Genomic DNA, 24,549 nt, shown 5'->3' on the forward strand with positions numbered 1-24,549 from the left:
GCCACTCTGTAGCAAATTAGACGCTGTAATGGGAGCAGCTTGACAGTTAGTCACTGTCCATATGACATCTTCCTCTCAGTGTTTTTATTGTGTGTCAAAAGTCTCAGCGCTTCAAAACAATCAGTGCTTGTATTTATTTTTTTTTTAGATGAAAAATTCAGAATGCACGCATCAAACTCATGTTGTCAGAGTAATGCTGCAGTCAGTGAAGAGCTGTCGGTGTAAGAGTCCCTTAAACAGTGTTTATATGAAGTTTCCCATGCAGCCTCCTCGTCCTCTGCCAGCCAATTAGTGATACTTTCCATTTGCTGCAGCTTTTAGCCTAAACGCTGTCAGCCAAGGCGGGGGTTTGTATGGCAACATTTTTACATGAATGTGAGCCCGGAGCCCTGCGGAGCTCACTGACCTGAGCTGGACTTACATCTGTGTCAGAGCCGACAAGGCCAGCAGTGTTTAGGAAAAAGAGCAGAACGACGAGGACTGTCAGACACGCAGCTGCAAGGATGCAAAGCCAAAGGGTGTGTCTGGGTTCTGTTGTGTGATGCAAAGTACAACAACTATGATTGATTATGTTACTTTTTAACGTGACTGTCAAGTGACGGAGGGTCTAAAACTGTGGCTCTCAGTTGTCTCACAAAATGGGCGCAGACAATAACGTGCAGAATATCTTGGATGCTAAATATGCCTTTTTAAAGAGCAACTTTCAGACCAGTGGATCAATGAGTTGGAAAATGATGTAGAAGCTAGATTTTCAACAAAGAAAAAAAAAGAAAAGAAAAGTACACTACAGTAAAAAAGACAAATTGAACGTGACGTAAAAAAAGGGAGAGCGGCCAAGTTGGTGCCAGTTTATCATTAAGAAGCATGGATCCCAATGCTGGTTCTGACACTGAAGAGGTTGAAAATATGTATTAATACTCATATGACAGACCTCAGCTTTATAATTATGAGCCTGTTGGGTGTCCAAGAGAGCAGGAACAGACCAGGAGAGAAATTGAGTTGTGGTGTGAGAACCAGTGGAGAACTGGACTGCTGAGTGACCGGCTAACGTAGCTAAAGATGGCTAACGCTGTGTTCGCATCACAATATTGTAAAGTTTGCTTTCGCCTATCAGGCTGTAGCAAAACTATTAGTTGTCTAATACCGGAAGGAGTACCGATACTTACACCAGAGCTGACGTTAGCGCCGGTCCTTCTCCTGTTAGTCAAGCGGTGGACTTTGTGCAGCCTGCACAAACACAACAGTTCAACATGATAACAAATGTTAAAATTCAACATAAAACTGCAGAAAAAAAGAGACTAAATTGCAGCCGCCTCACTACCACCTCCTACCGCACGTTGAGCTGAGGCAGAGTCCGGAGACCACGGCTGCCTTTTGTTACGTCATGTGACTCGATGTTGAGGAAAAGAGTGTTTTTTTAAGAGTGTTGCTCAATATGGCTTCTTTTTCCTCTTATGCCTTTTAAAACATACACAATTCTGCATGAACTTTTCAAATGGTCATTTTCAGGACAGATTAAGTATAAATGTAGTAAAATGAATCCTGCAAGTTGCTCTTTAAATCTCATCTCCTTATATTTATCTTAAATTATACCTGATTAAATTAATGCATGACAAATATATATATTTTTTTAATTCCAACAATCGCATGACCTAGTCCAGTTGATGCATCTTTCATATGTTTTTACAGCAAAATGATAAAAAGTGATACAAAACGCAACCGTGATTCATTCAAAACAGATGTAATAGTTGTTGGATCATTATAAAGTCTGAGTTATCATGAGTAGCACCCTGAAAAATGAAGAAGGAAAAAATGACACACTAGTTCAAACCAAGAATATTGTCATCTCTAATGAGCATGTGAATCCAGCTTGTAATAATTAACATTAAAATGTGCTGGAAGCCTCCGAAAGGGTGGATTTGATTATTGGTAATTAGAAGAAAACATGTTTCTGATCTGTTTGTGCTGAGCTAAGAGAAGAGCACGCACACAGTCTTGTTCACAAGGTCGTCCTTCACATTAAAGTCTTGCATATACTGTTATTTTTCTGTTGTTTCAAAACACTTTCCGAACTGTACGAGAATGTCCAGCACAACAACAACAAGAAGAAAGCTCATCCCCTCCGAGTCCTCCGAGACGCCGAGCACTGTGACGCTTCCAGCATCCAAATGAAACGCGGAGCATTCTTCTCTGATTAGTAATACTGGATTCCTGACTAGTTGGCCTCCTCACTCCTCTGTTGGATTTTGAGGATTTGAGATCATCTGTGCAGCCTTTTGCTGCAGGATCCTCGCTGCCTGACAGAAAGAGCTCTGCAAAGTTGTGGTTCTGCACCCTGCAAGGCCATTTTTTTTTTGTTTGTTTTTGTGCTACGCTGGGCCTTTGTTCTCTGAGCTGCCGGCCTTTGGGGAAAATCCCAAATTGCGAAGTAGCCACATCGTTATCGTTAACATCCTTTTAGCTTCTAACACATTCAGCTGAGTTTAGCATCCTGCACAGTGTCGTCGACTTCAACATTCCTGTTAAATAATGAACAACAAAAATGCCCTCATGAACCTTTCCCCCCCGAATTATTTCCACAAAATGACTAAACCAGCTTCATCCTTTCAGAAACCCCACCAGTTACAACACTGGCGGAGAAATTTGGATGACTTTGGGTATTTGGACGGCTGCCTCCTTTTCTCCCTGCAGCCTGTAAATAATGTTTGTCACAAGATCCCAGAGAAATGAATAGCTGCTGTTTGAGTTCAACCAAACTGAGGATCTTGTTTGTAGATCTTCCAACCCTGACAAATCACTTATTTTACCCAAATTGCTTTAAAAGTTCTATATTTTGCTCTATTTAAGAGTAAGTGCTGCTTTCCCAAATGCCGTTTTTGGAGCAGAACTGGTCACATTTCTACACTTAGGAAAACAATGTCATTCCTCGGGTCCTTTCCCTCATTTTAAGCAATCAGTTGGTTTTTTTTTGTCTTTTTTTTTTCTCCCTCTTTTATCTCGGGCACTGCCAAGCAAGTAATTAGACGGGGAAAATAGTGGCACAGAGGAACAGCAGCAGATCCTTTTCCTCCCAGCTGTCATCTACAACCCTCTCCCCTTTTAACGATTCCATATCAAACCATCATATTTAATAAGGCCGCTGTAAACACTTCCCTCTTCCACTCCTCAGATTGAAGTTTCACCCAACACCAAATGAAAGGTTCAAGTGTCCTATATTGCAGTTAATATGCTTCTTTTTACCGACTGTGTACTGGGATTTGCATAGTTTGTCCTTTGTTGATTTATTGAATCATAGCGGATAGTGCAGCTCCATGACAGTGGGCTCACACAGGCCTCTTTATATGATAATGCAGGATCCCGGAGGTTTTTAATAGAACTGGGGAATGTAATAGTCTTGCATAATTTTCCCATAAAGGCTGACACAGCTGCCATTTTCCCTCCTGTTCTCCTCGCCGCTGATATTCAGCGCTCTCCTTTAGCCGCCAGGCCCCGATCAGGAGTGAGACATTTCTCAGGTGTTGCACCCTAATCTGTTTTCTAAACTTGACAGAGCTGATAACGGCCAGGACTTGATGTATTTATTCTTGGTCCTCAAGCGATAATGTACCCATTTCATTTTTTTTCCCTCATCCTCCCAGATATTAAAGCGATCGTGCACAGAGATCCTGAGTGTGGAGCCCTCCAGTATCTGTGTGAACGGTGAGTGGATCCTCCTGCTGCAGGCGGCCTCTGGAGCTCACTCTCTGCAGGACTCCCTCTTTTCACTGCTTGCTTACTGAACTTGCGGCATATTTCCAAGAGGAATTGGAAAGAAAGTCTCAGTTTCAGTGGTGAGGTAACAAGTCTGCTTAGAGACGAGTAGTATATCAATGTGAGTAGTTGAAAATCATCTGACAGCAGTAAGGCCATCATAGGACACTCGAACTCCCCACAGAACCTCAGAAAATTGAAATGATTTCAGATTTTGTAGCAGCCTTTGGGGGTGGTCCACCTAAATCAGTGGTTCCCAACCTTTTTGGCTTGTGGCCCTTTTTAAAAACAAGCAACTTCTACTTGTTACCCTTCATCACTGGTTATGGCACACTCAAAATATGAGTTGTGAGCGTTCAAATAGTGAAGATATCCTTCTCAGGCTGTTTCATTTGTGTAAAAGAAATGTATTTTTTTCAGTTTAATCATCTTGGGACCCTGATTTCTCCCCCTCCGTCCCTCAGTTTGGAAACCTGTCCAAATATATCAGCATATAACTCTGCAAAAAGAGACACTTTCAAGTGTATCTTGATGTAGTTTGGACCAGTTGTGCAAAACACAACATATGATACAGAAGTTAGAACATGAAGTTCAAACATTTTCGTTGTTGTCTTTGTAAAATTATAATTTGGAAAGGAATAACTTTGCTACTGATCCTGCCAGCCATCTGAAAAGCTGGATATTGCTCTGCCATCATGTACTACCACATTGTAAAGTGTTGTATCTCTGCACCAAAGAGAGTCTAATCTATAGATACATGTATCTTTGTTCATATTCGTTGAACTTCTGTTCAAGTTCTACATAGTGCTAGTTTTCCAATCAGTGGGTGGCTCATTAAAGGCCTGAAAAGAACGCTTGATTTACAAGAAACAATCAAAAGAATTATTGAAAGATAAAATGTGCAAAGAAAATGATCATCAAAAGTTGCAGAATTTGATTTGGTTAAGAGGAACGTTAACATGATCATCGGGATGCTGTCGTTGTGCAGCAGTAATACAGAAGAAACTCTTTAACGTTATGTAGGTTCCTGGTCTCAGTCTTATCTCCCGTTTGTTTACATTCCACAGAGTCTTTCGACATCGTCCTCCGAGGCAACGGCTTCACCCTCGGACGCAGCAACGAAGGCGTCATCTGCAGCTTCATAGTCGGCCAGCAAACCTTCAGTAAGTGGAAATCACTAGCAGTGTATACATTACATGCTGCAGAGTCTCTCAGCCAGATTCCTTTAGCTCGATGCAGTTCAAATGTTCATTCAGCACACAACTCGGATATTTTTAATCACTATGAGCAGCAAAAAAAAGCCAAATGTGGAGTCACAGAATACTTCCTGTCCGGCCCTCTGGCTCTAAATCGCTGTCTCAAAGCACGCATCCAGTGTCGCCGATTAAAATAGTCAAACTGGAGTTTTGTGGGTGTTGATTTGACAATAAATAAAAGTCTGACATGAAAGCACCCATCATGTGCCCTGCCTCTGTCCAGGTAAGTGCTGTCCCGCTCCACACACAGTATTTGAACTCATGTACAGTCAGTTAAAGCGTCTGAGGGTTCAGAGCTGAGGCCCGAAGCCGTGTTCACATTAAAGTGCAAAAACAAGGCGGCTTTGCTCACTGCAGGATTGCTAGTTAGTTCCAATAGCGGTAAGTTACTATGGAGACTCAACATTTTTGTAATATATCAGTTTATATATAGATGTCTAAATGCAGCATTTATAATTCTGCTATAATGTGAACACCGCTGTAAGGTGGACATGAAAACTGGACCATTGAAACTCAGCAAACTGTCCCTGTGAATCTGTACTTCGCAGCCTGTGATAGTCCCCCCCCAGAGCCGTGGTTCCCAAAGTGGGTGCCGCGGCACCTTCGGGTGCCTTGAGGGCGGGCCACGGGTTTATCAAATCATTTAATGCGCGTTCCTGTGGTGCGTTCACCACATTAAAAAAACAATATTTACATTAACTCTGAATTATGTTAAGCAATAAATATCAAAATCGACGTATTTAAAAACGACTTTTTCTGAGTTTTTCTGGAGCTCAGCAGTCAGAAGAATAGCGACCGTCAGAGCAGCGATGGACAGATTTGCCAGCGTGAACAGAGCTCAGAGAAGTGCGAGCGAGTCTCAGCACTCAACACGGACCGACGGGTCTGAAGTCAGACTCAACTCTGCTCGGCTGACGGCTTAACGGGCAGGTTTTTGGCTGCTTGTGGAAAGCTGATATCCAGCATTGTCTGATGGCACATTCACTGTATTGCCTGTTACCCAACGTCATATATTTGTGTTATGTGGCACATCTCTCGTCCCATGAAAACAAGACAAGAGAGGGTCTGTCGGTGGAGTCGGACCTGCAGGTTGTGCTGTCTCATGTCCCATTAAAATGCCTGCAACCTTGTGTTGCTTTGTTTGTTTCTCCTTGAACGCCTGGAACGTAAGCAAACTGTGATTTTGAAGAAAATGAAAAGAATACATTTAACATATTGGCGTGTAATTGTAAAAGTTAAATATTTAGCTGTAAGTCTGCAAAGCAACTATATATTACATTATATTATATTATATTATATTATATTATATTACAACAGAGCCACAAACTTGCTGACTCGCAGTAACACACCCTCCACCCTCTTTCCCTCTGACTTCTGATCTCTGAATGTGTCTCACATGTTGATTTATAGTGAGGAACTGTGAGGATTCATTGTGTTTGTAGCCTTTTATATCCATACTGTGGACATACGGTACGTCACATCTCCTGCACAAATCTTCGATGTGAATTGAGGGTGGGCCTTCAGAGGAAGGACGGGACTAAACAAATCCCTGTCCCGACATGTCTGTTATCTCATTGCCGCTCTTTATCTATATGATCTAAATTCAACAGAAGAAAAGGAGGCTATGTAGGTCACTGTGCTCCTTATTTTGAGCTTGCAGTCTGTTCTGCGGAGAAATCCTTTTTCAGGAAGCAAACGGGATTTGGCACCAAAAGCCAATCTTTTCAAGCTCTCATTTGGCCGTGGGATCTGTGGGATCGACGACTGCCAATGACAACACTTCTCTCCTTGACAAGTTATTTTTGATTTTCAACATTTTTACTCAACTAAAGCACTTGAGCATATTTTTTTCTTTTTAAAAAAGAACTTCATCCGAATCAGGAAGTGGCCATTAGCAGATGTCTTCCTGTTAGTCCTTTCTCAGTTTAGGCTGTCTCACATTCGCCCACTTGGGGCTATTTATTCCCTTATTGGCTTTTGCATGTGTTCAGCCCAGACCTTTTTAACAGTGGGGCACCTTATAATTATGGACAGGCATCATGGCGACTATGGAACACACACCACATATGTGGAACAGATGCTTCAGTCTTCTCCATCACCAAACCAGTCGGAGCCCCGAGCAGACGAGCAGAAAAAAATATCAATAATCTGAACGACCTCCAGGGCCGAAGATGGTTCAGGCCTCTCACCACCTGTACTGATCAACACACACACACACACACACACACACACACACACACACACACACACACACACACACAGATCATGATCCAATATGTCATCTTTTTCTTTTCTTTTCTTTATTTTTTTAACCCTCATGCAACACCAGCGATAGAAGAGTGCTGGAAATATCAAACATATGGCACAATTTCTGTCACTTTCCTAACAGCAAAACAGTGTGCATGAAGGCAGCTTACAGCATAACTGATATTTAGTTTAGAAATGTATGTGATGCCTCCCATGTAACACAGAGGGGACACGCTCATTACATGGGAGTTGATAGTGATCTTGGATTATTCATTCATATAAAAGGATGTTTAGGGTTTCAGTATTTCTAAATAAATACCGTTTTCTGCCAGTTGGGATTGTAAATCGTAAATTCATTATTTTATGGCTCACAAAATGTTAATGAAAATAAGATTTTTTTGAATATTATTTAATGCTGATGTCATTTACATTTGGCCCTTTTCTGACGCAATCAGAGACTCATGGGTAATGTAGGCAATTCAACGTGCTGTTTTCCCATGGTTGCCACTTTAGACCACAACGGCTGCGCTTTTTACAAGCGTTAAATGGCTCATTTCACTATTATTACTTATCGCTGTAACTGTCTCAAGACAAGCTCGTAAACAGACGCGTAAAATCATCCGCTGTCACAGTAACGAGAGTAAATGTGATCTGTTTTATTTACTCCATCATGCAATCTGGGAGCAAGTTTACGTCTAAGTTTGTATTTGAGTCATCCGAGGAGTTAATTTAACACTGTTTTTATCACTTTTTTTGTTTTTTTTACAGATCATAGGCCGAGCTCTGTGCGTAATGACTATCTGCTGTGTCCTGCACCGAAGCTCTATGACGTTGGACAGTAAGTAGCTTGCTGGACTTTTGAAGTGTCGGTGAAGCACGTTAGTGTTGCATACGGTTCAACTAATGACCTTTTATTAGATATGACCATCAGATATTGGCCAACCATGTGGTCTGCTGCTGGTGCGGTGCATGTTTCTGCATCGCCACAGAAAAAAGTCAGGCTGTTTTTATTTTCTCATCAGATTTTATGTATTCTTTTCACTGATTTAACTCAACACTAATTCACAGTAATGCATTGCAGAGTTTCTCCCCTATTGAATATGTGCATCACGCTGCTTTGATGAGCTAGTGCCTGCATGTTTTTAAAATTCTCTATTTTGTTTTTGTCGTGGGAAGACACCAAAAATAAAGGGGGCGTCAAAGTATTCAGAAAGTTTATCATAAATTATAATTATAGTTATGTGTGTAGAACCTCACTTAAACTCACTCTTTGCTTTCCCAAACTGATCAGCAGATATTGTGCCAGGATAGACCAGTGGTGGTAAAAACTCATAATAAGGAAGATTTGTATTTTTCAAGTGAAAATATTTCCCTTTTTTACTTTTTTGCCTTAAATCAGTGAAATATTGCTTGTGGGCTTAAACAAAAGTGAAATTTCTTTAAAGCAGGTTTGACACAAATGAATAAACTATGCAAAGTATGCATGGAAATTATATAGCAATATTCTCGTGAAGTAAGTTTTCCAAAATAACTGATGATGTAGCTCATGTGAGGTCAGTGCTTCTGTCGATGTGTTTAAGTTTTGATCTTGGCATGTGGACAACTTCTAATGTGTGAAGTTTTAATGGCAGGCATCTCTCTGTGAACTCTTTTATAAATCTATAAATGGGACCGTCTAAATAGATGGAACGTGTTCTCCAATAAATCCTCATGTTTCCATAAAATAGTGACGAAAAGAAAAGGAGTGTTGTTTGATAGACGTCAGGTCTGTGTGTAGAAATCAAGAAGAGTATTTCAGTAGAAATCTTTCTTCTTCTTCTTTTTCTGTAAAGCCGCACACACTCACAGCCACACACACACACACACACACACACACACACACACACACACACACGCTTTCACAGATACTTCCTCTTTCTTACATTCCCTGACATCAGGACTCTTTCAAAACTATTTTATGTCCCCTTTTCTTCAGGCATTTTCTTGCTTTTGTGCTGCTCTTCTCTGTGTTCAGTGTTTTTTTATTTATCACCCGCATCTCTCTTATATTTAGCTAAGATCTTTTTATGTTTTCTGCTCCATTTTCTATTTCTTTTTTGTGCAAATGAACCTCTAAATCTATAAATCAGCTGTAAGTTAAAACAGTAGATGAAGGGATGAAGAGTTTGGTGTAGCGTAAAGACGCAGCAAACATTGTAGACGCAGCCTGACAGAAAAACACCCCATACATACAACCCACAAAGATCGAAGTGAAAACAGTGTAAATATGCATTTATTCCTGGCTGCACAGCTATTGTTTGATTTTAACGTCATCTCTTATAATCCCAAACCATAACAGATGATCGCTAAGGCATTCTAGATGGAACAACAGATTTGAATGTCCTCGATGACTGCAATCCAATCAAAAATGTATGATTATGAGTGCCGCTGGCTCCTGAAGGTCTTTCAGCTCTAAAACAGATTATGTATCATATGATGACGGCGATGCTGTAACTACTCCAAATCAACTTGAACCTCACCTCAGATAATCCTCTCATTTTAACGTCCGAACTGCTCATGATGACATGTTTTTGTGCCGTTCTTAAAGAGGAACATGAGTTTTTTTGAAGTCAGATGTGCATTCATGTTTTCAGCTCTCTACTGGAGAAGTCCTCCGTCTTTCTCTTAGAATAGATAGAAATCGGGAGAGCAAAACAGAATTTGATATCTTTCTACCAACTCGCCAAAGCGGCAGTAAAAAGATGAACTTGAGCGACTACATCTGTAAACCACAGGCCTACAGCGCCTGCCGTGACCTGGTATGACCTGAGCTGATGCTGATGCTACGTGCCCGCCATTTGCAAAAGGCCTGCTTAATTAACTCTTGGCTGCCGATGGTGACCCATTAAGTAGTTAGCTGGTACGGGCGGTGAGTAAACACATCTGCTGGAGGGGCTTTAAAAGGATGTGCGACAGATGCAGCTATTCCCTTCTCCACGCTCCCCATTTAAATAATTCACCATGCACTGACAATCCCAGCACCCAGGACCACCTGCATGGAACGGCAAAGCCTGGAAACTTCCGTCTCCGTCCATCTGTCTGCTTCTGCTCCATCACCGCTCCCGGCGCGCAGGGCGCTCCGTTAACACGGCTCTACTCAGCCGAAGAAGAATCGTCTTTTCATTGCACATTCCTTCTCCCTGGTTCCCCCTTTTTTTTTTTAGCCATGTTTTGTTCCACGTGAGGCCCTCTCCTCAGCGAGCCCTGCTCGGATTCCTGTCTTGAGCTCACCGACATGGATTGCTTGGAAACATATTTCAGATGCAGCGGTCACTTGAGTCGAGGTGCTCAGCTGCAGCTTCCCGTCCCGCTGGGATCTCAGAGCAGGCGGCCCCACATCCAGCCGCGATGTCCAGGAATCACAGTGTCCTCAGTTGGTCATCGAGCTGTGTAGGAGCACTCACAGCCGAGGCATCATCTGTGCTGACAGCTGCAGCATCAGGCTTGAAACACTGGCATCTGCTGACGGCCTTCCTTCCCTCCCCACCCCGGTCCCTCCCTCCTCCTCCTCCCCCCTCTGTATATCCCCATTAGGAGACCCAGCGTACCCTGCTGGGGCCCCGATCGAGAGGTTAAGTGGCTGTGCTCTTGCAGCAGCATGTCCTCACCTGGTATTTTCACAATAATGGTGGAGGACAAAAAATAACTGAGGGGGAAGTCGACACCTGCTTTACAAAGAAGGTACAGTAGCTAATGCTAATGCCCGTCAATAATTAAACCAGCTGTCCCAGGGTGATGCTAGCAGCATCACTCCATCTGCTCCAGTGGGGGTATGAAGACGTTTATGATAGAATTGTCCTGTTGTTCGATTGTCCTCCCATGTTGTGGCACAGACGCGTTGGAGGTGCATTGATTTGTCGTCACGTGATGAAGCTCGAACCAGCGAGGAGCAACGTGTCAGCTCCAGATCGTAAAGGTGCAGTTTCAGATGATTCAAGCTCTTCTTGGTACTGAACATCAAAAATAAGAAATAAGCAGACATGAAATTCGGAAAATTCTCAACTTGCACGTGATCCTAACAACAAATTCAACGAAGTCAAACACTTTTAGTTGGAAAGTATCCTAATCTGACACCCTTCTTTCTCAAATGTACAGGATCCGGTCTGTATAAGCGCAATACTGGTGTTAGGACTGAAGTGGTTTTGCTTGTTTTAGCCTGTTGACAACAAATCACGTTGACTTTACGTCAGTGGTTCCCCACGTTTTTGACTTGTGACCCCTTAAAATGATGCAGCGTGACCTCTCATCACAGGTTATGCCTTTGCCAAAGAGTGTTTCTATCTCCTCAAATTCTTATTTTGAAGGAATCTGACCTGAAAGAATCCCAGTATTTCACTAGAAAGAAAGTAAGGAATGAGGTCCGAATATCTTTTTAATGTTCCGTGCAGACATTGGTATGATGTGAATCAGGATGGTCAGTTAATGGAAAGAATAGAAACAAATTGCTACCTGGATTGGTGAGAAAAATAGATCCGAAAATGAAGAACTGTAGGCCATGTGCTGTAAGATGTGTCTGAAAAAGTGTCCGAGATTGACGGTTCATGAGTTGTATCGTGCAACACACTTTGTTTTAGTGTTGTACCATCAGTCAGTTTTTTAAAGTGCATGTCACTCTTTCCAAATGGTGGATGTCTCACTCTGGAGCACAGCTTCTCATCCGGTCCCCAGGCTTCACTTGGCGACACCCCCCCCAACCCCCCCGGCCGCCGAACTTCTTCCCCTCCGTCAGAACTTCAGCCACACAAACTGGTGCAGAGTGATGACTCCTGGATGCCGAGTGACAGGATTCGCATATGCTCTGCCGTGAATTATTCACCCTCCTCAATTTTCACATCTTTAAGGGAAGTTTGAAAGCCATTAGCGTCACTATTGTCAGCCGCTCCAGCTGTATCGCATCACCAAAGCTTAGTGTCACGGCGGGATTACTTTCTGACAGATTAGAGCGAGCCTGGGGACAAAGTTTTTCCAACGTGGAGCCAGAGATCTGCGGCGGGGAAGAAGCCCTATGCCATTCAACTGGTGTCCCTGGGAGCTTGTGTCGGCTCTCTACCCAAATTTTGACTGATCCCTCGGCCCCCGTGACAATCTGCCCTCTCATCTCCCATTTATTCAAACACAGCCATCGACCCACCAAGCAGCTGCAGCTCCCTCCTCAGTGTCGCTCGCTGGCTTTCACCGTGGAAAAGTTAAATGACAGCGAGCGTTGTTTTAAATTATTCATCTGGCTCCTTTTTAAAGTCACTCAGTTGCCTTTTTTCATTCTTTTTAACCCTTTTTTTCTCCTTTATTTCATGTTCTGTGTGCTGTTGCCTATGTAACACGCAGTAATGGCCATCATCATCATCATCATCATCATCATTGTTTTGCACAACAAAGGACCGTAAATGTTTTGGTGCACCGTGGTGTTGTTTAAAGGACTTCACAAAAAACTGCAACTAACAACTTTCATTATCTGTTTGGGGTTTATTTTCAATTAAGCAATTAATCATTTTGTCTGGATTCCAGAGCTCAAGGTGACATCTTCCAGTTTCTTGTTTGTCCAAAATCCTAAACTTTTTAATTTACAGTCGTATGAATCAGCAAGTCCTCACATTTGTTTCTTGACAAGTGACTTAAACAATTAGTTGATTAACAAAATAGTAGATTCATTTTTCAGTCGTGCGACTTATCGACTGACTGATCATGTCAGCGGTAATTGCAATACTGTGGCACAGAATAACCACTTTAATAAATCTTCAGTCACCCAATAACTAATCATTCTTTTGTTAATATTCCTGGAAATAAAAGTGTGGAAAAGAGAGGAGCATATATGACTGATGCCGCTGCAGCAGATTCTGCCGACTCAACAGTAACTCTGTGAATTAGCAGTCAGCGTCTCAGGGAGGAAGAAAAAAAAGTCCTCGCTGGCTGTGGTTGGGTTGTGGTGCATTAAGGATGTCCAGCGATGTCAGGCAAGGAGGGTCGGGGGGGGGGGGGGGTTTGTCAGTGTAACTCGCTTGGGAGGTTTCCTCCTTCACACCTCCACCTTGATTAACAACCTGCCCACCATTATCACGGATTGAGGGTGTCAGCTAAATTAGCCTCTCCCCTCACCCATTCAGCACAAGCACTTAGTTAACATGCAAGGACCTGGAACGGCTTCGCTGAGCTGCAGAGGCGTGCAGCCTTTCAGTAATCCACGGCGGACACAAAGGGATGTTTTCTGATAGAGAAGACACTCAAAACTAGCAGCGTTCAGATCTTATAGAGTGGCTCGCATTTTGTTGTCACAGTCCAACCTCCTCTAAACAGGTTGGCAGGATCGGGTGTAAACAACTTAAACCAAACACCTGTCGAAGAGATAAGGCACATAGCGGATCAAAGGAAAGCGTGTGGAATACACAGATAATAGAAATATTCAAATTAACTCAAACTGTAAGACTCGAGCCACGTCACGCTGCCCTGTCGTTACTTCTTTTAAACCGGTCTTATACAGTTTGTTACGCTTACGCGTTAGATTGAATTTGATGATAAACATCTCCAATAGATAAACCTCTTCTGTCACACATGTCCTCTCTCATTTAAGCCTTTTAACTTCAGTACACAATCCAATAAGTACTAAACCTTGGATGCCCCATATGTACACACTCCTCTTTTTTGACTCTGATAAATGTGTTTATGAATTCTTCTTGTTGCTTGACTGTTGGTTGTCTGGCGTCTCGTATGCTGGTTGTGCAGTTGTCAGATTGTGAATGTTTTTTGTTCTCGGGTTTCTCTTAATGCGTCGGGATCAGAATTGAACTAGAGAAGACTTTTTGCTGTAAGTGCAACAGAGTGTTACCTCAAAAACAAAACAGAACCGTTCAGAATGATTCACCTTTACCTGTCTGTTTCTGCTTTAACTGAGCCTGTATTTTCTTTACTGTCTGCTCAGCTAAACCATCCTTTACAAATAAAGACTAAATGGTCTAAATGAAAAAGAGATCTACCGTATTAAAAAAAAAAACTGAGTTACTGAGTTAGAAAACAAAATAGAATATGATAGTGAATTAATAAAAAGACGGGGAAGTGGAGGCATCAACAAGTTGAGTGAAGTGTCAAAGTGCATCCGGTTTTAAAGTTCCATAAATTGTATTTTAAATATTTAGCATGGGTAAATTAGGAAAGGTGCAAAGGAGTCAGTTTAGAATATTTAGAATACGCTGCACAGTAATGGACACATGGTCTGGTTGCTCATCTGTTCTGAACCACAGGAGAATTGGTGGCCCAAGGCGCTGCCTCAGGCTAAATCCAAAGCAAAGCAAAGAGCTCTCTTGTTATTATTCCGCAGCACCAGTTTTTATGCAGGCCTCCCCCGAACGCTACCACACACTCACAGCTGGCCCCTCACACACACACAATGCCACTCCGCGTACTTCTTTCGCTCCTCTCTTTCTTGTGTTGGAGGGAGGATTTCAGACGTTTCACTCGTTCCATATCCTGAATTCTCATTAAACCTGCGGTAATTGGATTGGGCGTAATAGACATATGGAAATTGCGGTGCCGTTCATCATTAGGGTTTTAATTGCGCCCATTTTGGCTTCGCATTTTCCTTCTAAATAAGTCATAGGAGTTCACGAGCCTTGTTACTGCTAGTCAGGTTACTTCATCCACACACACACACTGACGGCTGTGATAATGAGGAGGAAGAGGAGGATTCCTCCCTCTGAGTTCGACCATTTAGTTTGCACCCATTGTGTTCTTTACTGAGCGTTGTGCCGACAGTGAGCTCCGGCCTTGTGGCTCGTTTTCCTACAGATGTGTGACCTTTTGAGGAAAATACTGATGTTGATAATGAAAAAAAAGTTCATCCAATTCCAATACATCGGCTGATGTTCCCTTTTTACTCTAACCATCACTATTTGTAGCTGGTTTTGGTAATGATCCCTCGCGTTTGGGCAATATTTGTCAAGTGTTGTGACAAAGATATCTACTGAAAGACAAAACGTGGCGGGCGTTCCTTGTTCCTTTTTTAAATCTATGTGAACATGATTGACGCTGGACAAAAAGCGTCAGCGGACTGTACCTCTGTGTCCACTGATGTTGGACAGTGACGTCGTCTCTGCCCAAAAGAAAAAGCAGTACACAGATTTCTGTGTTTTTTTTCAGTGCAGCTAAAAACACCCAGATCCTGCAAAAAATACAAGAACGTGCCTCATGGAGATCTCAGGCATGATATTATATATATTATTCTATACAGTTGAACGCTAACCTTTACTATCAAAGATGACACCAAACGCAAAAATATGCCAGTAAATTCTAAATTAAATCATATAAATATATATATATGTATATATAAATTATATAAATATAAATGGCTGCATTTATACAGCATAAATTCAGTGTCACTTCAACATGTCAGCTCACATTGCTGGTAAACCAGCGAATGTTTTGTGTGCAATGTTTTAACGTGTGTTTCTCGCTAAATTATCTGGAGGAGGCTGGCAGTGGTTTTCAGTCATCTTATCAGATGTGGTTAATTGAACATATTACCGTGACACTAACACACTAACTGTTGTCTGTGCAGGACGATGGATGTTCTCATCAGCCTAAACAACGGCACGTCCTTCATCTCCAGCGCCTACACCATCACTGCCTCCACATGTGTGAGTCTGAAGTCCCTTCATACAAGAAAGAAAACGAAAGCATCTGAAATGAGACTGATCTTCTTTCCACCTGTACATGTTACATAACCCTCTTTCTCTCACACCTCTCTGTCGGAGTCTGATCTCCTCACTTAATGTTTCAGTTAGTGTTGCTCATATTGTAGTTTGACGGTGTGTATTTCTCCTGTCTTTATAAGCAGAACTTCCTCTTCTCTTCCGTGTTGATCATGTGATGAGACCAGTATTTTTTCTTCAGCAGTATTCAGTTGTTCCATAGTTTTCCACTGTTTTGTGTTTTTTGCACAATATGGAAGAACTTGTTGAGTTGAAACCTGCAGCAAATTTAATTTACACCCTAAATCAATAATGATGATAATAAAACCTTGTAAAATAATTCTGATGTTTACATATTATGTCCATATTCATTTATTTATTTCTTGTACCAGTTTTTGGGTCTGATGGACGGCTTTAACTAAAAGCATTCGAACATCCCTCCTCGTCTGCATCTCAACTTTGCATTCTAACAAACTTCTGATATTTCTCCACCAGATAATGAACCAGGCGTTTTGTTTTCTGTCCAGTAGTGATTTGACTGTTTGAATGAATGAACTGATTTCTTATGGTTGTTTTCTCCTCTAGTCAGATGGTTTGGCGGTGGCGATAGTCTTCCTCGTGCTGCTGATCCTCGTAGCTCTGGCCCTCATGTGGTGGTTCTGGCCTCTTTGCTGCACAGTGGTGAGTGTTGCTGCACTGCTCATAACCAACTCTGAACATATTCGACTTTGGGCAACCAGAGCTGATGATTCGCTCATATCTTGCCTGTTTTGCCTCGCAATCAAAAAGAATGAAATAATACTCACTGCTACCTTGTGCAGATCTGATGGTGATAACAGGCAAGGTCTAATTTTGAACAAATCTTTTGCACTAAGAGCAAAAGTCGGCGGTGAGAACGCTAAATATCTTCTCTGGATGTTTTTTTTTTGTATGCTGACAGTTGCAAACATCCTGTTGTTGCAAAGCCAGCAAGTCAAATCAAGTTGGGGAAGTTGGTCCAAAGCGTGTGAAATGTATGCCCACTTAGGAAGCCCAAAGCTGTAACCATTAACCAGTGATAACCAGCAGGTCAGTGGTTTAACTGTGTCCGAGGCCGCTCACACACAGCAGGCTCAGCGTCGTTCAGCAGCCAGCTCTGAAGGGCGTCAAACATCTGTTCAACCCCGTCACCTCCCGTTTACCTCGTTCACCCGCGGTGGCTTAGCAACACCACAGAGGAAGAACCTCAAACAGGAAGTGAAGAGCCCACATCCTGCCGATCAGTGGCTGATGGCTGCGTGTGATCGCACACAAGTACTGAGAATAGATGAAGTCACTTCATGTGAACAAACTTGAAAACAAAACAAGAGAGGGATCAGCAGGAGAAGAATGTGAGTGACAGATTGTGTGAAAGTTAACAAAATCTCTGTTTGCGCAGGACTACCATTAGACCTACCTGGGGACTGAAGTGATTAATATTAATCACAGAGACTGTTTATGGTTTAATCACAGTTGAATCTGCCATGTCCACGCTCCAGCTTAAAATACTTAGTCTGTTTTGGTAAATTCTTCTTTCACTAATCCTGTCAATCAGAGCGTTTCATTCCAGCTGCACTGATTTCTTTTTCCTCCCATTAGTATTATTTTTCTTCCTCCCTTCATCAAGAATGGAGGCGGTGCATAAATCTGCAGAGGAAAGTGCAGAATTCATATTTTGCTTTGCTTTGAGTTGGTTTCAACAAAGCTCTTACACACTATAAAGTCTTATTGACAGGCGCAAAGGATCAGAAACTCCCGACTGAAAGAAGCGAAGACCGCTGCACACTGTCGCTTACTCACTGTATTAACAACGTTTCTGTCCTTCCATAAGTACGGTATTTTCAAACAGCACTGGCACCATGCATGTAAGCCCACCAATCAGAGCACAGCTCCCCCTGGCATCCATACAAATAAAGGTCAATGAACTCAAACATAGCACGAAGCTCTTCTTATTACAGGAAGTACAAAAAATCAGCCAAAGAAACAAAACGGTTACTGACTAGTTAAAGCTGAATGAATGTTGGAGCTAAACTGAGCTAATCTACATCATGCGGGGGCGTGGTTTGATCAGATTTGATTGATGGTGTCGCCAACATCAGAAAACAACCAACAAACATTTTGATTCATATATTGTTGAACACCCGATTGGTGCACGGAGGTACATGACATCATGTTTTTCCACAGAGGAAAACAGCCCAGGCAGAAAACTCTGACGTAAAATATCGTGTTCTTGTTGGATCCCATCACTCTGTGTTTTCAGGTATAAACAGACAGTGAAAACCTCATCCACAGCTCACTGACCTTAATTTGTATGAATGCAGGGAGGTGCTGTTACTGTGTACATGATCCCGGTCCAGTCTTAACCTGAACCAGTTCTTAACTGATCAGAACTGTAATAGGGATTAGCTCCAGGGCAGCCAAACCTGGTGTGTAATTTAATGTTTTTTCAGTTTGCCTACTTATTCCTCCTTAGCCGCCCACTAACGATGTTGTTCTCGTTATCACAGGTTAAAATGATATCGATAAGAGCTGTATCAATACCGGTATTGATAAAGTCTTAAGGACTCCCATCCCCACCCATGATGGAGACTGTTAATATTGAGTAGACGTAAATGGAAAATGTGCGTGAATCTTGAAAGGACAAAATATAAACTCCAGTTCAGAGGCTCTGGTGATTAAAGGGAATTTAATTAGTAAGTGCAAATGTGTTTCTCTAAATGTGGAGGTTGGAAGGTTATTCATTAATTCCACAGATCGCCACATGTTACTGCTCCCATGTGGACAGCGTGTTAGTTAAGGTGGAACTTGAGGCTGCGTATAATTAATGAATGTTGAATCTGCAATTCAATTGTGAGCGCTCCTTTTATTGTTTCCCTTTCAACAACTTGATTGTACTTCATGGAAAGGTGTTTATTTCTTTCATCCATTGTTTTAACTTGTCTTTAGTCCTGGATATTCATGAAAACTACTGTCGTAAGCTCCTCACTCTGCCCTCGTCCCCTTTGGAACAGCGGTCTCACCCACTTAACCATTTACAAAAATCCACAACAGATTATCGTTTGGGGCTATGAGAGAGGGGCTACAGATGGTGCACCCTGGTCTTTTTCTGTGTCTCTACTTTTCTCTACTGAGATCTGATAAAGGCAAATTTACCCTCCACCACCGCCAAAAGCCCCCCCACCGCACCTCTGTTCCCATTCACCCGCGCCGCCCCTTAAATGATAGACGTCACCTGGCTTTGTGGACCTGAAGGGAGCCCATCCAGGATGAGATGGAAGCATATTTTGGAAAACCAACAAAGGCATTAAAATGTAAACCCCCTGCAGCATGTCTGGCCGTGGACGTGTTTGTCTTGGTGGAGAGAGCTGCTGTTGCCTTCCATCGAGGGACGAGGCAGAAGAGGAGGGCCATGTGTGGCTTGTTAATATTTAAACCCCCAGTCTGCCAGGTTTCAGCAGTCGGGATGAGGCCACGCACACACACACACACACACACACACACGCCCAACCTCTTTCCCACAATCCCTCTCTCTCTCTCCCACATGGACTGATGCCAGGAGAGAGGTCATGCAAGCTGTGGAGTGGTAATTTCTTTGTTTATGATTTGTTTGGAAATTAAACTCAGAATGGCGTAGCCTTTAGTTCATATCAAAGGATTCAGGATTGGAGATGCAGTTTTGAATTACATCACCAGTTTATCCAAATTACAAATGATTCACCGCTAAATTGGATGCACTTTTGGACACATTTTCAACTCAGTTGGTGCTTAATATGTTAGTAATCTCTGATTATTTCATGTTAGAAGTTGTCAGCGTTGCTCTCCGACGCAGAACTTTTATCTTCTTTTGTTTCTTTTCCCCTCAATCGTTTTTATTTTTTATTTTTTTTTTACAAACAGGTTCATTTGTCTGCAATTAAAAGCACAAATCATTTTTAAATTTCCAAATATGCTACCTGCCACTGATCCATCACTGTAAGCCTCCTGAAACAGCTTGACACAACACGGTTTGAGCTTGGTATGAGGTTTGAGGCTTGAGGTTGGGAACAAACAGATTATCAAGTCCAGTTGGACAGTTACGGAGACAGCCATATGGGGACGATGCCCCGAGCGCCTCTGATTGGTCCAATACCCCCCACCCCCCCTACCCACCCTCACCCCCTCGGTGTCGTGGCTGTGGTGGCGAGCCGCTGGGGCTGATGTCAGGCGGCTAAGTATCCTGCGGTTTGGTTTTTAATTACGTCGCAGAACGCTTCTCCTCACATCTGTCCATCAGGTAGCTGGGAAAGAGCAGCAGAGCCCCGTCATTTGTATAATGCTTTATTTATCCCACAATATGTCCCGGAAATCTGCTGCATAATTACTTAATAAAAAGAGATAATCCCGTCAACGTAAGGTGTGGCTGAAATGATGTTAATCAGCGTATGGAGAGGCTACCAATAGACCTTTACTGGATTTGCTTACAGCCAGTTGAGTGTCAAAGAGCAATTAATTAATCCTAATTGATTAGTTTTCATTATTCTAATGACAAGTGTGTGGGAGTGTGATAGTATCCCTGCGCTTAACAGTGAATGAAACAGCTGCTAGGATCTATGATATGCCATAATTACATTGCTCATTCTTTCCCTCCAATACCAATTTAGCAAATGCATAACCAGCGATGACAATGAAGCCGCTATCTTTGATGACTAATGGACAAAGGTCTGCCTTCCACTTTGCCGCACACCTCAAGTTGAGATATGTCCTCACTGTAATTACATGGGCAGTATTTATAAGCCAGCTACCGTACTCTGCGTGCAGTGCTAACGTCCACTATTGTGTAAGAGGGGGGCAGTGAAATAAGGCCTTATCTCACACCGGCCCTGGGAAAATCTGGGCGGAGAAGTGAACAGGAAACTCTCTTTCCTTTCTTATCAAGCCCTGCTTATGAGCCTCTGTGCAGAGTGCTGAACCTCAATGTAATTATCATTTGACACTGAATAAATGTCGTCAAAACATTGTGAAAAATGCCCATCGCGAGTTCTCAGAGCTCAGTGTGAGCTTTGTCCAGCAAACAGTCCAAAGATGTTTAGTTTGCAATGATATCAAACAGAAAAGAGGAAAAAGAGGAGCAGACATTATATTTGTGAGGTTGGAACCAGATGATGTTTGGCATTTTTTTCTTGATAGATAACTTCAACTTCAAATCCACAAATTTTCAGAAAGCATCGACAGGACCTCTGTGTTTTGGGAGCTACAGGCTCTCTGTAGTGACTGTTTGATTTCCCCCTGGGGATCAATAAAGTACTTTTGATTCTGATTCTGATGACCTGATAACACAGAAGACTAAACTCAGTCTCTCCAGCGGGATCCCTCTCGCAGACCGGAGTGAGTGGCAAGCGGTGTCTTCAGCAATCCTGCAGTAAAAAGTTGGACATCAGTATGTGAAGCGTCTGAGTGACACCTGACAAATGTCACTGTCAGGCTGCTCTTTGCTTTGCGATGCACATCTGAAAAACCCAGTGGAGGCATCTTGTCCTTGAGTGGAATCACATTGTGGACAACCTGCTCCTCAGGTGCCATGTCATCCAGTGTTGTCATGAACAATGCCGCTGGGCTGGTCACTCTGCTGTGGGAGAGGTGGTTATATATGTGTGTGTGTGTGTGTGTGTGTGTTTTGTCTTTTGTTTTGTTTTTTTCTCTGTGTGTGTGTGTGTGTGTATGCCGCCACTCATCTTCCACGCAGACGGGGCTTGGAGCTGAGCCCGAGCCTCCTCCTCCTGTATCTCATTGGAGCTAATTAACTCCTTAGGACTTTATGATTGGGGGGATTGCTTGGGAGCACTGAACCCCATCCAATTAATTAAGAGCTAAACGGGCAGCGGCGCTCGCCCCAAAGACTCCCCTGTCAACAAGTTGATTTTCAGCTTTTCTTTATTTTGCACGGGGGGGCCCTGATGTTGGTTTACAAGCAGAATCCTTGTAATCAGTAGTCAGCGAGGCGATGGGGTGCCAGTTGCGGTTACAAAGCAGCCTGGCAGCGGCAGCGTCTCCGCCGTGCGACGAGCTGAGGGACGTCTCTCTGTTTGACTCAGTCACCTGTCACGAATCGCCTCCGTCAGCCTCGTCTGTGCCGCTCTTGACAAGGTGTGTGTGTGTGTGTGTCTGAATCCGTCCCCTGATAGACTTTGTGCTGACGCTCTTTTGCTTTTTCTGTTTATCCAGGTCATCAAAGACCCGCCGCCGCCTCCTCCACCTTCCCGTCCCCCACCACCTGTGAGTACATCACTGTAGTGTTGTCACAACACCGATGACATTTTTATAAAATGTGTGTGCCATTAAAGAACTATAGATGGAAATAAAAATCAAGTCACAGAACAAACTTTACATTTCATTATGCCACACTGAAGAATAGTGATACCACTCCCATGTCTTTGTGTATGAAGTATGAAGCTGGAGCCAAGATTAGCCTAGCTTAGCATAAATACTGCTAAAGATTTAACTCGCATTAAAACCACAATGTGTCCATTTTACATTTCTGTTTGTGTGCAGATTAAATAAACAAGATATTAGGTGTTAATTAGTGAACTTTATAGGTGCTGGTGGGTGGATTTCTTTTTTAACTTTGGACAGAGCCAGGTTATATGTTTCCCTGTGCTTTCAGTCTTAATGCTAAGCTAGGCTAATCACCCCCTGGCCCAAGCTCTGGACTTAACGCACAGACATGAGAGCGTTGGAGATCTTTTCTTCTCACTCTCTGAAAGAAAGGAAGTTATATGTATAAAGTGAATATTTCCCAAAAACTATTCCATAAGAAAACCTTTGAGAACTTGCTGCCGGTATTACGCTGAGAAATATAAGGTTGTTGTTTTTTTATGACCCTTTTATTGTATGTTGAATAAGCTATTTGTTATTAATGGAAGACGATATCATCATATCATAAAAATCCAACGAGCACAAACAGGTTTTTTTTTTTCAATAAGCACTAGATTTTAAGCTCCCTCTGCAGAGGATGATAAATACTGAAGGAAATCATTTGAGGAAATTAACAAATGATTTGATGATTAAATCCTTGAATTTCCTTGAACCACGTTGAAAGAATTGATGGCTGCAGCAGAAGTAAGGACGTAAGTGTCTCTTCCTTCCTGATGAAATTTACGTAAATGAGTCTTTCCTGTTGAGAGGAAGTGCAAATATTGATAAATGGGATTGAAGGAAAATACTACCTTCCTTTTTTCACATTGATAGATGTCGTTGTTTACAAGAGTTTGCATCTGGGTCCAACTGCGATACGGATATTCATACTGTACATGATCCTAATTTCATTGCCTTTTTAAGGAGCCAGAGCAGCTGCCCAAGAAGAAGTGGCCGACTGTGGACGCCTCCTACTACGGAGGAAGAGGAGCTGGAGGGATCAAACGCATGGAGGTGAGAGCCTAACTGTCATCCCCCAACATATTGCTTTCAGGAGCATGAAACACTTTCATCACAGCCACAAAGTCACGTCTCTTCCATTAGGTTTGACACATGAATCTCCATGAAGTTGTCTTGATGTTGAAATGATTTGAGCAGCACATTTTAAAAACATTAAGGCAGGCGGTCACACCATCTCTACCTCATCAAATCCAAGCAGCAAAAAAAGGACTGAAAGAGAAAATCCTAGACAGCAGGAAGTGACGCATTTCTGACAGCTGTTATCCCGTAAGCCGACATCAGGTTTAGAGAAAACTGCTGACATTCAGTCTTTTCTCTGAAGCTACAAGTTTGTGGAGTTACACAGGCAGCAGGAGGAGGGACTGACTGACTGACTGACTGACTGACTGACCGGCCGGGCCGCTGTCCTCGTCAGTCCACTGATGCCTCCGACATGACAGGCCCTGCCATCTCGTCCTTGGCCGTCCGAGCCTGATTGGATCAAGTCATTGCCAGGATGAAGGATTGAGTGCTGCTGTCAACTTGACATATCCACCTCACCCGTCTCTCCCTTCCGCCTCCCCCTTCTCAACTCCCAAACCTTGGCAAAGCCCCTTTGTTATCCGCCTCCTCCGAAGGGAATCCAGGTTTAAAGGCCAGCTCCCCTCCTCCTTCCCTCCTCCCCCCTCCCTGTTGTACCCCCTACCGCTTCCCAGCCCGGAGGAAGTTAGTGACATTGCAGGGATTTCCCAGAATCCTCGGGGAGCTCCTACCTCTTGACTTCGTCCCCACGAGAGTTGGTGAGCAGCGAGCCCGGCTGTCCCGTCGCTCTCTTCTTCCTGCAGCAGGTTGATTCCCACCGACAGGCCCGTCTCCACTTCTGAAGCCTCCCCCCCCTGCGGATGGAGGACGAGATGCTTGTTAAGATCAACCCGTCCTCTCCTCTGCATCCCACATTTAAGACACCATGCTGAGAAAACCACCTCCACCTCCACCACATTGCCGCTGCCAATATTTCAAACGCGTATTGAGCCGGCTGAGGTGACAACGTATCTTTTATTCATCGCAGCCCTCTCTTTTGTTGATGCGGCAGGCCAGGGATGTATCCCAGAGATGATTCTGAAAAGCTGTTCTATATTGTCGCGGCTTAACCTACAGCTTGAAAACTGTGT

The 24,549-nt window shown here is 43.0% G+C and overlaps 1 protein-coding gene across 1 annotated transcript in view; it reads left to right on the forward strand.

Moving 5' to 3' along the window:
• antxr2a (ANTXR cell adhesion molecule 2a) overlaps window positions 1-24,549 on the forward strand; it is a 70,008-nt gene that overhangs the window by 11,203 nt on the left and 34,256 nt on the right. The window contains exons 8-14 of the mRNA XM_070904372.1: window positions 3,639-3,699; window positions 4,818-4,913; window positions 8,022-8,091; window positions 15,838-15,916; window positions 16,556-16,651; window positions 22,190-22,240; window positions 23,303-23,392. Of these exons, the coding sequence (XP_070760473.1) occupies window positions 3,639-3,699; window positions 4,818-4,913; window positions 8,022-8,091; window positions 15,838-15,916; window positions 16,556-16,651; window positions 22,190-22,240; window positions 23,303-23,392 (543 nt within the window). The remainder of the gene's footprint in view (window positions 1-3,638; window positions 3,700-4,817; window positions 4,914-8,021; window positions 8,092-15,837; window positions 15,917-16,555; window positions 16,652-22,189; window positions 22,241-23,302; window positions 23,393-24,549) is intronic.

The sequence above is a fragment of the Enoplosus armatus genome, chromosome 4 (genome assembly GCF_043641665.1).
Source record: "Enoplosus armatus isolate fEnoArm2 chromosome 4, fEnoArm2.hap1, whole genome shotgun sequence".
Taxonomy (NCBI): domain Eukaryota; kingdom Metazoa; phylum Chordata; class Actinopteri; order Centrarchiformes; family Enoplosidae; genus Enoplosus; species Enoplosus armatus.